This window comes from Coenobita brevimanus, chromosome 78 (assembly GCF_032717465.1).
Source record: "Coenobita brevimanus isolate Jiangsu-jjx chromosome 78, ASM3271746v2, whole genome shotgun sequence".
Classification (NCBI taxonomy): domain Eukaryota; kingdom Metazoa; phylum Arthropoda; class Malacostraca; order Decapoda; family Coenobitidae; genus Coenobita; species Coenobita brevimanus.
In genome coordinates, this window is record NC_137031.1 from 46,791,569 (window position 1) to 46,807,673 (window position 16,105).

Here is a 16,105-nt window from a genome sequence, read left to right on the forward strand (position 1 = left end):
TTCTCACTATTAGAAAGCTGTTCATTGGGCTTCAACGACCGTGTAATCATTGAAAGGCACTGTAATGGCGATGTGGACCTAGAAGCGATTACATTATCATTATTGTTATTATTATTATTATTATTATTATTATTATTATCATCATTATTATGATTATTATTACTGCTATTATTTATTATCATTATCATCATCATCATCATCATCATCATCATCATTATTATTTTTAACCCTGGTTACAATTTTGCATGAATATCTTCATTTTAGTACAGTCGAAACATTATATCATTTGGTTAGATTAGGTTGGTCTTTTTAGGTTGGACTGGGTTAAGGCAAATAAACATGTGCATAATATCCACTCGGAATGAAAGTTCTTAAATCTCTTATTGCCATTAGAATTTACATTTCAGTTAACGTCACTGACATCATTTAGTCGTGATTCAGTAAAAGGTGCCAGAGAATGTTATGTTGTCGCTATTAACCCCCTGACGGTCGAGACAGCTCCAGCGCCCAATTATATTCCAGTTAAAGACAAACGATATTATGTAACCAAGAGTAAGCCATACAAGCCTGCGAATAATAATATAAAACAACAGTGGCGCTCTTAGGTTCAGATTTTACCTCTAAAAATCTAAAACGGGTTACTTTCGGGTGCAAATCAGACCGGTAATATTTCTAAAAGTTTCTGTGATTATTTCCAACTATAATCAGATCGGACAGACAGCGAGGAGTAGAGCTTCATCCCCCACCTAGACGAACCCGGGTCCACTCCGATGGGTCTCAAGTTCTCATTAAGAGGTCTCAGAAATTAAAGACTGAGTTCCCCGCCTCGTCTCCTCGCCTTCTTTAGCTGCCTCTTTACGACCACGCAACTCCCGGGCCCCCCCTCGCACCCACTGTGGGAAATAATAATATAACATTCCGAGTCGTTAGTGTTGGGCGGGGGAGAGAGGGACGGAGTAGAGTGTAATTATTATGTAAACAACGAGGAGCTTTTGAGATGCGTCGTATTTTTACGTGGCTGGTTTATGAAGGTAAATGCAGGTCCCAGTTATAATAATTAGCATGGTGGGGTAATAATGCCAGGAGGAACAGTGTGTTTGTTGATATTATTATTATTATTATTATTATTATTATTATTACTATTATTATCACGTTTATTTGTTTGTGTGTGTGTGTGTGTGTGTGTGTGTGTGTGTGTGTGTGTGTGTGTGTGTGTGTGTGTGTGTGTGTGTGTGTGTGTGTGTGTGTGTGTGTGTGTGTGTGTGTGTGTGTGTGTGTGTGTGTGTGCCTGAGTGCGGGCACGTGTATGTGTGTCTAGATTTTTCTCGCGTTTGGCATTTCTGATTCAGCTATCACTCATAATTAGGGATAATGAGAGCAGACCTCCACCAGTGTTTGTGCACCGGGAGAGGAAGTTTGCCGAGTGCTTTGCGGGGATCAGTTTGCTTTTTTAATGAAGTTAATCCCGAGCAGAAATGTGACGTTATGGATATATCACAGGAACGAAAATAAATGAGAAATAAGTGAAAAACATTACTATAACCCAGGATACAGTAACATTATTCGAAAGAGGAAATAATTTAACCTCATTCATTTTATTAAACTTTGGGGAGATTTTCGAGCTTGAGGGTTAAATATAAGGCTCATTTACCACTTTATTATTGTGGCTCTCCATTAAGCTGATGAGAATCGTCTGAGGATCTTAATGAAGTTAATCTCGAGCGGAAATGTATGTTATGGATCAATCGCACGAAAGAACGGAACCTCTTGAATCCAGTGACGAAATTCTGGCATCATTACTGCTACGGCCAGACGAATTTATTCAGTTTGGGAAAGGCTTCTCGAACGTGGCCGGATAAATATAGGCTTCATTAACCATTTCAGCATCAGGGATCCTTCATAAAGTTGACTAATACCTTAACTTGGTATTAAAACTTACATACAGTACGTCAGCATTGCGGAGATATTAACGCAGAATAAATGAAAACCGCATTCTCAGACAGAACACGTCTACACAGCTGCACTTGCTCCAAACACTTCTTACAGAAACAGAACGAATATAGACAAAATAAGTTTTGGAATGGCGGGAGGTTGCTTCACCACGACAACACGCCAAGCCATGCAGCGATCATTACTCAGTAGTTCTTTTGGGGAAGAAAAGTATGTCACACATTTACTTTTTTTACCCTCGATTTAGCACCGTCTGACTTACGGCTGTTCTCATAACTGAAGCTCGTGATGAATGGATATCGTTTGGACAACTGAAGATATCCAGTGTAAAACGACGGAGCCCCCAGAAGAGCGTCAAGAAAGAATTCCAGCTATGTTTCCACCAATGGTAGGAGCGGAGGAACAAGTGTGTGAATACAAGAAAAAAGTCTGAAGTGGTTGGTACAATACATGTCTAATATTCAATAAAACTTAGTTTGCTAAACATCATCAGAACTTTTTCTTCACACCCTGGTTTCTGACAAGTGAAAACGGGGTTGGAATAAAGGACGCAACAGTAATTCACCATCATTTCTCTACCAGATCTAGATGCAGACAGGAAAATCAATAACATCGAATTTAAATTAGTTGCTATGCATGTGTCGTAAGGAAGACACAATATAAACGTTAATGAAAGCAGTAATGGAATACGGGACACATGAACACTGAAAAAAAAGTGACTCCTATATGAATCAAGATATCGACTGCAGTTTCCCGCAGCGTAATGATAGAAAACAAGGGGCATCCGCTAAATTAATAGAGAAAGCATGTCTTCCTTTTCATTACCGTGTCATCATTGCCGCGTAAAAATCTCTCCGAATGGCTTGTAAACACCGGCATCGTGGCTCATATACCGCCGAGTGCTCCTTCCGTCCCTCCCCCGCCTCAATATTAATCACAGGACATCCAGGCCAGGGTTCCGTCCTGCCTGCAACGCCTCATTTCCTGGTGAGGTGGGGCGAGAGGACTTGGTGCGGTAAACAGGATGCACGGGCCGTACTACAGAGAGAGAGAGAGAGAGAGAGAGAGAGAGAGAGAGAGAGAGGTACAGAAACTGAAACTGGTTTACTGAACACTTTATTATATGATAAAATGTTAATAAATATAACTGGATATTCACTGGGCAAAACGATGGTACATCGACCATTTAAGTTTTTGCATCTCCTCTGACACAAGGAGAAGCTTTTTTTGTTTTGTTTTGTTTTGTTTTCCAAGCGTAAAATGCAGATGAACTCAATGACTTTTTCTTGTCGTAAAAAATCGCACATAAAAACTATATCAGCACTACTATGTCATCACAGTGTCGCCATATGCTCCCTTGCCATATCTGCTCAGCTGACAAAACTTCAAGCACGACGCGGGCAGTGAGGCGAATACATTATGATCACCTCGACAATCAGTAGCCAGAAATAACGCCTTGAAGACCTGGGTCCGAATTCCAGTCGGGTTAGGAGGCTTCCTAACACTTCCTCCTTAACGATTAATTTTTGGCTTAGCGATTTATTTTTAGGCAGAACTGGTTAAGATCAAACTGTAAGTCATTTATGCTGAGTATGGTGGTACTGGAATGGTTTATATGACACGAAAGATAATAATAAAGTGTTGCAACCAATATCAATCACAGAGGTAAAGGTGCTAGGGACTGACGAAAATACCGGCTAATTCTCATATATCCTCCATTTCCCAGTCCAGTCATACGGTCTCGTCATCTCTTCATGAATTTCCTTGGAAGCGTTTTTCCTCACATGATTTTTTTTTTCTCCTGTGTTCTCTGTTGGCGTTATGTTGCAGTGTGTTTGAATCGGTGCAGTCAGTGACGAAGGTGTGCCTACTGTTCCACGGAGTCTACTTCACATTTAGGGCAGATCCGACACTTTTCTCTCCGCAGCACCATGCAAGTGGGAAACATACCAAATAATTCACAATTTAGAAATATCCGCAGGGAGATAAAAATGAAATGAGACAGTGGTAATATAGTAAGCAACCTATAAACCCATACTGTAGCTGCTTAGATAAACGGGAATCCTTTTTCCTTGAGAGTAAAAGTTTATTTATGAATCACGTACAGATATAAATTTTTTATTTACCTAACGGGTTCCACGCGCTACTTATAGTATTACTGGGCAAGTTGTTATAAACTTTCTTCCATATTTTCTGAGTACCCCAGTTTGGTTGTTCAAGTTCTTAAGATTAACTCATGTCTAAATTTTCTTACAATTGTCAAAAACTTCCATCGAATTGTTTCTGTGGACAGTTGATACCATGATTAATCCTGGTATGTGAGGTTTTACTGATGTCCTACACTCTTGTGATGAATTCCAGGATAATATTACATCGATACGTATTTAGTGAATCGTTAGGTCTTCAGAGAGCATGCAACCCTATCTCACTGTGTTCAAATTCAGAGGTTTTGTTCTCTGTCTGTCTGTCTGCTCTGTCTCTGTCTGTCTGTCTGTCTGTCTGTCTGTCTCTCTCCCCTGAAGTTGTGAATAAACGAAAACGCTTGGAATATTTGCTGTTCCATCGTTCACACATCTATCTATCTGTCTATCTATTTACCTATCTATCCACACACACACACACACACACACACACACACACACACACACACACACACACACACACACACACACACACACACACACACACTTGTACACACACACATATATATATATATATATATATATGAACTTTGGATAGACTTTTCTAACCGATGGGTAAGATACAGCCTTCCTATACTCCTTCACTAACTAGGGTCTCTCCTAGCTGGAATAAAATTGTTTGGTGGCAGATGTGTGTACAAGGAATGCCACTCACCGTAGTAATGGACTTAAAAGTCTGTGCTGTCGTGGGATAAGGAGGCTTCCTAGCACCTCCTCCTTATCACCCTGTTTTTGTGTAAAGCATGACAATATTCATTTACGTTATGTAAGTAGACTACGTCGATATCAGAAAACCCTAAAGCACATAGGAGAACATAGCTGAGTTTGTTCATTGCGCCTTCTCCTGAGCTACTTACTTCGCTAAATAGCCTACACCTCAACAATCTCTTACGTCCTATCTACTGTACACAGTTTGGATTTTTATATAGTTCACATCATCCACGTACAAGAGAATACTGAGGTGTAATGCACTGAATAAATCGCTAAGGAAAAGGTGCCAAGATATCTCCACCTACAATACATTTTCTTACCACTCTTAAAGTTACTAATGAGGTGGAATCTTTGTGCCTCCCTCACAGATCCGAGGAACTTGTCTGTCTCCCGCCCAACAAGCAATTAAAACTTGGATCAGGTTTTGAGTTCAACTGGGAGAGAGAGAGAGAGAGAGAGAGAGAGAGAGAGAGAGAGAGAGAGAGAGAGAGAGAGAAATACCACAGAAAAAAATATAATGAAAGCAATTTTATGGAGGTGAATGACAGCCAGCCAGACAGACAGACAAACAGACAGACAGAAACATATAGTACAGTCACTGAGGACATTCAACATATCATAATTTTCGTACAAACAGACGAATTATTATTTTTTTCTTTTCAGTTAAGAGGAGACTTGTGGCTGCGATGACCGATGCAGTTCTAACAATTTCTCCTATGCTGAATAAACTAGACGTCTGGTATTAGCAAAGAAGGCTTCCTCGTACAGATGGGGTCTATATTATGTTTAAAAAAAATACATTTCAGTTTGAAGTGTTAATACAGTAATGGGTACACATAACCACACCCTTCTGCATTTGCTATTACCATGTACTTTTCTTTTTTCTTTGCATTATGGATTACTCTCTCTCTCTCTCTCTCTCTCTCTCTCTCTCTCTCTCTCTCTCTCACACACACACACACACACACACACACACACAAACACCTTCATTAATTTGGTCCCATTATCTCATTTTTTCAGTGGCATGATCATCCTCAGTTTTTTGCCTGCCTGCCTGCCTGCCTGCCTGTCTGTCTCGTGTGTGTGTGTGTGTGTGTGTGTGTGTGTGTGTGTGTGTGTGTGTGTGTGTGTGTGTGTGTGTGTGTGTGTGTGTGTGTGTGTGTGTGTGTGTGTCTGTCTGTCTGTCTGTCTGTCCTTGTCTATCCATCTCTCTCTCTCTCTCTCTCTCTCTCTCTCTCTCACTTTTCCCTTGACCTTGGTAGTCCCTCAACCCTTGTCCTACTAACTCCATAATCCCAGCGCAGCAGACTTACAATCATGCATACGCAACACCGACCTTCCGCCAACCTTATGAAAGTAAACTGGTAATTTTCTTTTTATTATTAATTTCCCTGCGTAAACGAGCGCCATGCATGATTATACAATTATGTTGAAAAGCTAAGAGTCGTCAGTGTTACAGTCCGCTTCAGAAAGTTTTACATACGGTATTATCGAAGGGAGAGGTGCAAATTATCTCTGCAATTTTCATAATTAATAGAATTCTTTTAAGTTAGGTATTTTTAGGGACGTCACTTGGCCTTTCTCCATACTTTTACCTCTATACTTCTGGATCAACTAATCCTTTAAGTTAGAGAAGTATTTCCAAATCTGAAAGATATCACCTGACAGTAATCAAAGTAAAATGAAAAAGACTTTTTATGTCAAGACAAGAATATGTGAAATGATTTTTACCTACATAGCTGAAATGAATAAAAATTAGCATACATTACTGACGCTTGCATAATTTTGCCCATGTACTTTCAGAAAGCTACTATCTATACCATTAAATCTGCTCCTTTTAATCCTTTAGCGATCGGATTTTTTTTTTTTTATTTGAGCTATTGTTAGACATTTTCCTTCAACTGTGTGTGACTCACATGAATTTGAATGTGATACAGTAAATTCTTGATGCTCGCGGACTTGATGCTCATGGACTTGAAACTCGCGAATTTGATTACACTCGGATTTTTCACTCTGGCGATAAATAGTAATGAATATTGAAATACAATGAAAAAATGCTGAGTTTGGATGGCGCGCATATGTACATCATACATCGATCATAACTCATCATACTTAACTACATTTTCAATGATCATCCTACAGAATGATGAACTGGGGAGAATGTATTGTACAGTACACTGATGAGAACTGATGAGAATATACTGATATTACTGTACTGTATGGTATTTTTAAAAACCATTCATTGTACAATTTATTGTATTTTGCATTATGTTCATGCATAGTCATTTATCAATATCACTAAAACATCAGAAACCGTTTTCTTTATCGTGTAGGCACAGTTTCAGTGTGGGAAGGGTAACTAATTTCATACTCGCGGATTTTCCATTCTCGCGAGGGTCTCTGTTCCCTATCCCCCCGAGAGCATCAAGGGTTTACTGTACTGTCACAGCTAACCCACTCATGGTCAGGATAGCCCTAGTGTTCTGTCCCAGCTGATGCCACACAATCTTATCTGTCTGAGTGGGGGTAAGAGAAGATTGATCGTGTTAACAGAATAATAAGGCTTTCACTAACTAGTTTCTAAGTGCCAGTTCTCAAACCCCACGCATGAATTAACTGTTCCTTTGCCATGGACGAACGTACAGTATATGTTTTATCTGGGGTGACACGAGACCATGTTGCTTATCATCATCATCATCATCATCATCATCATCATCATCGTCTCACCTCTTTTTCCTCACGTTGCATAGCTGAGAGAAATCCTAGGAGTCAAAATCTTAGTCTCTTCAGTCCAGTGACCTATTTATATATTTTATTTAAAAACATTTTTTATAGGTAGATTTTTAGAACTAGAGGTGTTAAAGTTAAGCCTTCGTTAAATTCTTTACTACAGCTCTCTACTAAGTCTTCATTAACTGTTTTACTGTTGCTCTCTCCTAAGCTGATTAAGATCTCTCTCCTGGTAGCTGTAAGTATATAATTAGGATTAAGTTCGCGGCCTGAAAGAGATTAATCATTCCATACAAACTGACATCAGAAGTGAAGGTCTCTCTCTCCTAAGATGGTGGACTCAGTTTACGTTATCGTATATAAGAGATTAACCATCCGAAGCAAGCTACAATCAGGAGTCCTCGGATTGCAAGAAATGAATCATTCCAAAACAAGTCATAACCAGAAATAAATATCTGTCACTCTTAAGCTGAACAGAATAGAGTGAACGTCATCATAATGAGGGACTAGCCATACCAAGCAAGCCACGAGCATAAGTCTACGGACCGAGAGAAATTGACCGTTACAGGTTAATTATCGTTAAAAGTAAAGGATATGAACAGAAAGTGGATTAACCATTCCAACAAGTTTTAATCAGGTGTCCTTGGTTTGAGGAGATTAATCATTCCAAGCAAGTTATTACCATAAGCCTTCGGAGTGAAAAGAACTAACCATTCCAAGCAAGTTATAATCTGGAGTCCTAGGACTGAATGAATTAACCAGTCCAAGCAAGTTATCAGCAGAAGTTCTCGGATTAAAAGGGATTAACTGTTCCAAACAGGAATTAACCAGGAATCCTTGGACTGAAAGGGATCAACCATTCCAAGCATGTTATGATCAGAAGTTCTCGGACTAAGAGGGATTAACCATTCCAGTCGGTAGAGAGGTGGCCTGCAGTCCTAACGGACCCAGGTTCAAACCCTGGCAAGGGCAGGGAACAGTTTAAGGATTTGAATTTCTTAAAATCAGACTTTACTGATCTACCAGAAGACCCGCCGACATGTTGTAAAAATACCCCCGCTAATACCAATACACCAGTCCTGTATGAGACAGCCCTAGCATGTATTCAATATGGACAGTGGGTGTTAGCGCCGAAGTGGCGACATGTAGAGGTGTATGGTATGTAGGAGGACTACTGGGCCTTGATAGCAGGCTGTGAAGCCTATGCCCAGAGTCGAGCACATAAAAAAAAAAAAAAAGTAATCAGGAGTCCTCGAATTGAGTGGGATTAACCATTCCAAACAAATTATATTCAAAGTCCTGGGATTGAAAAGGGTTATCCACTCAAAACTGGTTATAATCATGAGACCTCAGACTGAAAGGGATTAACCATTCCAGAGAAGTTATAATCAGGAGTCCTCGGATTGAAAGGGATTTACCATTCAAAGCAAGTTATAGAGTTCTTGGACTGAAAGAGATTATCCATTCCAGGCAAGTTATATTCAAGAGTTCCCGGGCTGAAAGAGATTATCCATTCCAGGCAAGTTATAGTCAAGAGTTCTAGAACTGAAACGTATTAACCATTCCAAGTAAGTTATAACCAAGAGTTCTAGGACTTAAAGGATTAACCATTCCAGGCAAGTTATGATCAGGAGTTCCTTGACTGAAAGGGATTAACCATTCCAAGCACGTTACAATCAGAAGACTTTGGACTGAGAAGGATTAACCATTCCAGGCAAGTTATATTCAGGAGTCCTTAGATTGAAAGGGATTAACCATTCCATTAAAAGTCCTTAAACTGAAAAAAAGATTAGCCATTCCAAGCAATTTATGATCAGGAGTCCTCGGATTGAAAGAGATTAACCATTCCAGGCAAGTTATAATCAGAAGTAAAACGGTTTCACTTGCTCAGCGCACCATAGCTCGGGGCCCGCGCGGCAGACTCAACCAGTCAGTGTGGGAGAGGCCGCGGTCAAGGCAGGGTGAACTGTGGGTGTGCCAGTAGCTCCCAGTATATTCGCTCCCCGGTATATCGTCGCGCCCGGTACGTCGCTGTAGTGTCTGTACCCTCGTTTCTGTGTCATGGAATCTCGAGGCATCAGTACCGTGCTCCTTACGTGTACCGGTGTTACTCTTCCCTATTTATATACATAGTTCTTCGGGTGTGGAGATTGCTGAGTTACTACCTGTCCTTGTTCCGGTACACATCGTGGTGTTCTTTACCCTCACGTCTGTCCCACGGTACTTCGCTGCTTCTGTGCCGTTTTCTTAACATGCACCGGTATTACTTTTCTCTATAAAGAACATTCATATTTTTCTTTCCGTAACCCGGCCATACCCATTCATCCACATCCCTGTCATATCCTAAACTCTACATCTCGAGCTTCCTAACTCCCGAGATGGCCAAGTGGAAACATTTCGAGGTGATGAATTTTCGGTTAAGTGTAATGTACGTATGTGTGATGTTGTTAGTGTGGCTTGATTAACAGCACTATAATGGTGGGATAAAAATACGAGTAACTTGGTGTGACAATAGTTCCTCGGTTAGTTTTTGAACTATGAGACTCTTTCTGTCTATAATAACCGGGGCAGTATGATTAATTAAACGACAACGAAGCAACATTAAAGCTGAAGAAAACTATAAATCCCACACTCTTTTCTAAGTCTGATATCTTGGGAAACCAAGTGCAAATGGAAATCCGTAAGTGTAAGCGATGGTAAACTATACTCTGTCTTCATTTGCGTGGCCAAATATTGCAATCTTTCCACCATGCAGCATGAATGTCGAGCTGTAGCAGGAGGTCAAACACTAGAATAAGGTGCTAGTAATGGAGGAGTCTATGGAGTACTGTAGAACAGTATCATTGCTTTATTCTACCACTGGAATTCAGCAGCAAAAGGACGAAAGTCTTCTCCAAAATTAAATGAACCAACCATAGTCAGTATAAATGAATGGGTTTCTTTTAGTTCGAGTAAGGGTAGAGATAAGGCCGGTACCGAACTGACTGACATACACGACACTGATCGGAAGCGCGAGATGAAAACGGAAGAAAAACAGGAACGTAAGGCAATCGGGGAGCAGCCAGAAGGAACCTTGTGGTGGAGACAGCGTCAGAGAAGGAACAGTGCTTCCGTAGTGGCGTAATGAACCCCTTTAGTACGACAGACAATGTACATAGTTATATGAAACAATCCGCATGGAAAAACGAATAAAGCAAGAACACTTCAGATTACCCTAAGTGTTAACTGAAACTGATTAAACCCTTTCAGAACTAGAGGCCATCCCTAACTGGAAAAATAGTCTGGGGATAGGGAAAAATTTAAAGCGTCACAATACTGAAAGGGTTAAAGGAGACTTGTTGGACCCTGTTAGTGCAAAAATCCATACCGAAGGCAAAAATCTCGTCTGGAGGTACAAGGAACAATTAGAAAAGACGTCACAGTACTGAAAAAGTCAATGGATTGGTTAAAACTACTATCTACGAAATGTGAACAAAAATAATAACGAGAGTAAAATATAAAAGAAGTCATCCTTAAAAGGCATTTGGTGAAGAGGACTGATCAGCGATCACAGAAAGCATAGCACAGCACAGCAGCTCCCTCCCAGCGACCAGGATGCTACGGGTGCTGTGTCTGGCCGGAGTTCTGCACTTAGGTCAGTGTCAGCGCTCACCATAATACATTAAACATATATATCCTCCCATTACACCCACAAGTGCTCTTATATATATATATATATATATATATATATATATATATATATATATATATATATATATATATATATATATATATATATATATATATATATATATATGCTTGTCTGTATTTTGTATACAGACATATAGGTAGACAGAGATCACACCATATCTCTGCTATCATATACAGTATACATATATCCTATCGAACTTTGTCACAGGATGTAGGATTCGTACATCATTCTACTCATTCTACTCAACAGTGTTCACGTATATGCATACTGCATAGCTATGTGTCGGAGCTAACATTATCACCACTATTTTTATTATTACAAATGTCACGAACATCAGTATCATCAAAACTTACCTCGTGAAGAGGAAAGCAGGTCATCCAGTTTTGACCATAATATTTGAAGCATGTGACCAAGACAGAATATGACTGGCATTTGGATGCTATTGTTATCTACTCTCTGTATTGGCAGACTGTGGTTGGTCAAATATAATAACGTCAGGCGTTCCTGAAATGTTCGTCGGAAATTAGGGGTTTGCCAACTTCTTCGTGTCTGAATTTTTATGTATACGACGGCAGAAAGCACTCTCTCACTCTTACATTCTTATTACACTTGTCTCTACACACACATGCATAGGATTAAGTGATCCTTCAAATCATCTCTCTCTCTCTCTCTCTCTCTCTATCCACAAACCGTACCCCTTTCTTTTCCAGCTGCCAAATACAAGAGTCAGCCAGTAGTCAGTCTTTCACGTATATCACTGGTCAACTATGGTACTGTCTTCATCCGTCTGTCCCACAGTCTATGACCTTCAGTGCTTTAAGCAGTTTGTCTGACCTTCTCGAAATACCGATTACTAATTTTGGCACTCTTTTGTGTATGTGTATTTGGAAGGGACAACTTCTGACGCTTTCCAGCCTACGATTTTATTTTGTTTCAACATTAACTAACACCGCCTTTTTTCATTCCATGTATTACAACTATCGTTACATTTGTGTAGGAAGTAGCACTCACCTTTTGACACCTCATAATCCAAGACTCCAGATATTACACTTATCATCATCATCATCATCATTATCATCATCACCATCATCGCCTCTTTATTACATTATTCTATGATGTCTGTGCACAAGTTAACTTAGATACGAGTTCCATAAGAATGAACGTTTCCTGTATATCTACTGTTGATCGGGAATACATTATCATCATCACCATAGCCTTCTTGTCCACTAGTGTAATTATCATTTTATATTATGCATCTGTGTGTAGGACCAAGCACTCACTTTCTAGCTTTCCTCATATACTACTTCTATCACAATGCTTACAATTGCATATATACAGCTGTGTACTGGAACTAGATCCCTTCGTCCTTTAATCATCCTCGCCTATCATCTCCCATCGTCGTTTATCCGTCTTCACCTTTCACCACCATGCAAGCCGAATATTTTCTACAGCAATTAATATGTCAGAGTGGAATTTTTGCAGTCAGCCATCCATTCTCTTTATACAGAGGACTATTTTCCATGATATAAGCCTCCGTATCTGACTCATGCCGGAGTTAACGATGGCTGTCTTCAACTGTTACCTCGATTGCCTTTAGTTTTAGCAATACCGTAGTCTAAACGCAGACCAATAGTTTAGATATAAGAGGAACTGACGCTGTGATTGATTTCTAGATGCGGCAGTAGCTTTAGGAGCGGCCCAGCCAGTTAGTCACACCCTTAGGATTTTCATACACAAGGCCGTTCACTTTAGCCGAGCCCCACGTGATGCTTCACTGTAGTTCCTTGAGGACTTAACACGCAAGGTGCTTCACTCTAGCGGAACTCCATATGGTGCTCCAGCTTTAGCGAAGTCCTATATGATTCCGCGATTATCTTTTAGGCTACTTCTGGCGAGGAACGCTTTCTCGCAGTGACACTAATATAACCGTTCTGCTCTGCTGCCCTGATATACAAACGTCCCTGAACTCCCTTCCTATCCCCCGAAAAGAGGAAGGCTGACAGCAGGAGGAGGGCAACTTCAGGGTTCACATAGAGATGAGCCTGGTGCTGCAACTACTACTACTGTAATTTTCTAGTTCGTCTCTCCTACAGAATGTCGAAAGAGGTTTTCAGTACTCCTCTCTGTTTGTTTACATCTATTAAATCAAAGATGTTTATCAGATTAAGGTCATCACATATCACGAAATTAAAGAGCATTAAGAATCCCCCAGACTATTACGGAGAAGTACTTTGTAATGTTAGCTGCCAAACCTAATCTTGGATGAAATGCTATTGACCGATGATTGTAAGTAGAATTCAGTAGCTACTGAAGTAGTCAGTTTCCATTCAAGTAGCAATGGGCATGTGAAAAAGACACATAATCTGTTTCTAGGTAATCTGCGAGAAGCTCTGCTCCAGAATATTTTACAGTTGAGAGAATCCAGTGTTTATGTCCAGCAGAATCTCTGTTATTACGTTTATGCTTGAGTTTACGATACGGCCAAAGACAGTTGGTCGTGTAATAAGTCATATGCTTAGCTTCAACACGTGTCGCTCTCTACACTTTTTTTGTGTGTGACACCTTAAATTGACTTTGCACTATGTGAAAAGCCAAATGGCTTTCTGTAATCCAAGAAACTACTTGACTTTGTACTAAGTGAAAAGCCAAATGGTTTCCTTTAATCCAAGAAAATATTTACTGCGTTGTGTGGTATCCCAACTGAGACACTCCGAGCACGTGGGATCAATAAGGGATTACATCTAAGTAATGATTGAAGGTTTCTTACCATATATTGTCACTCACGAGCGAGTGAGGCTGGTCATCCATTCCTTAAATATGTGGACTGAGCAGCATTACTCTAGGCTTCCTACGCTTTTGATGGGGAAAAATGGGACTGCATAATGGATGGATAAATGGACTTAGTTAAACGCTTTCAAAAAACTTTTTTTTTTTTTTTCCAGTTCATATGAATACTGTCTTGTATAAAGTAGCTGCTTTTGTATTTTACAGTTGGACCAAGAACATTCTTAATAATGTCCATAATTTCAGCCCTACAGTGAAAACTTCGAAGAAGCTATACCATAAAATGGGGTAAGGTCAATCGCTAGTGCAAGATGACAGGTGCTACCGTTCATGTTCAAAGTATTAAATAATTTTTTGCATTTTCACGTCCAAGCCCACATTCCTAGCACAAAAACTTTCGGCAGCAAACTCTTAAAATATATATGTAAATATCTGGTCAACTTTTTTTATAGTACTTTTGCTCGTGCATTGTTTGTAACCAAACTCATGTCTGTTACTCAATGTTCGCAACGACATGAATCCCTTCAGTGCGATGACGTCACTTACTACATTGTACCCACCGAAAGATAATAATCTCCCCAAAGACCCACTTCATATAATATAGTGAGTCTTGGGGGAGACATATGTCGGTGGAGGAGTAAGCAACGTTCTCCCTAATTCCGTGTCTATTGTACATATTTTGCTCTTCCTTCCAAGACGATTTTATTCAGTGGAGACCTCTCGTAGCAAAAGGGTTAAGGAAGGCATTATTCTGGGGAACAAACTGATCTTAGCGTCATGTGGCATCAATACTAGGCTTATTTTTCGAACATAACGTCGATTCTTACGACGTGTGCATGAGATTTTGCTTATTTGCTGAAGAGTTTTACTGGACATCGTTTAGCATTTGTATAAAACTTGAGAAAAACACATTTGGCTGTTTTTAGTTTTCTTTTCTTTCTTGGTTTTTGTTAAACCCATTTTGCAATAGATAAATCTGCTGAAGTATGTTGGCTGAGTTCAGTGATAGTGAGGACAAGCCATAGTACTTTCAGTGTAAACACACACACACACACACACACACACACACACACACACACACACACACACACACACACACACACAAATCTCGACGTCTGCAAAAGCTGACCATCGACTCTGCCTTCAGCATCTGCAGAATTTTCATGAAAATCTAATCTGGCCATTTCATTATTATTTTTCTTTTCTCACTTCAGAACAAGTATGGAGGTATGCCTTCTTGAGGAGGAATTACTAAATAAGCTATATTTAACAAAAACATAAAACTAACACAAGGACCTCAACGTTCCAGCAATTATTTTTTGTCTAAGTCGAGTTACTTTATTTTTGCTGACCCTTATATCTTGCACAAAGTGTGATTCAAACTACTGTAGATCAAAACTGCTTGAATCTACCCTGCCCTGTGACGGTGATACCTATTGTTTTAAAAAATCAAATCTCTTCTTTGCCTGACCTTCAGTCCTTGCACCAAGTTTGGTCCAAATCGAATCCAAACTTTGACTTTTGATTATTCTAAAATAAAAAATGGCCTCATCTTTGCCTTTTCATCAACCCTTCGACCAAGTTTAATTCAGATGGGATCGAAACTTAAAGCTGAACTTCCCAGGTGACCTTGACCTTTGACTTATTACACTCAGAAATAATAGGTTAATCTCTATGAAGACCGTCAACCCTTTCAGTAAGTTTCATCAAAATCACATCAAAACAGTTTTCAGCTATATTGCTAACACACACATACACATGTCGAACAAACTATCGCCCTCCCTAATGTGAGCGCGGGTTGAAATATGGAAACCAAAAGTTTTGGCTAAGGCACATAGTGACGTATACCATAATATTAGCTTTGTAACTCCAAAAATATGCATTGTATATACCACACAAGTGAGTAGGCAAACAGAGACGAAAACCCACAAATTTACTGATGGAAACTAAGTATCCCCAACGGAGTCTTGAAGCGGGTCGACTCGAGATGTAATGGGAGGGAGGGTCGTTGTACAGTTACATAAGTGTCACATTATAG

The 16,105-nt window shown here is 39.8% G+C and overlaps 1 protein-coding gene across 1 annotated transcript in view; it reads left to right on the forward strand.

Annotated features, from left to right (window-relative positions):
- The first annotated feature begins 11,122 nt into the window (after positions 1-11,122).
- LOC145408671 (zwei Ig domain protein zig-8-like) overlaps positions 11,123-16,105 on the forward strand; it is a 393,413-nt gene continuing 388,430 nt past the window's right edge. Inside the window, exon 1 of the mRNA XM_080279351.1 lies at positions 11,123-11,226. Within this exon, the coding sequence (XP_080135477.1) occupies positions 11,187-11,226 (40 nt within the window). The 5' untranslated portion in view covers positions 11,123-11,186. The remainder of the gene's footprint in view (positions 11,227-16,105) is intronic.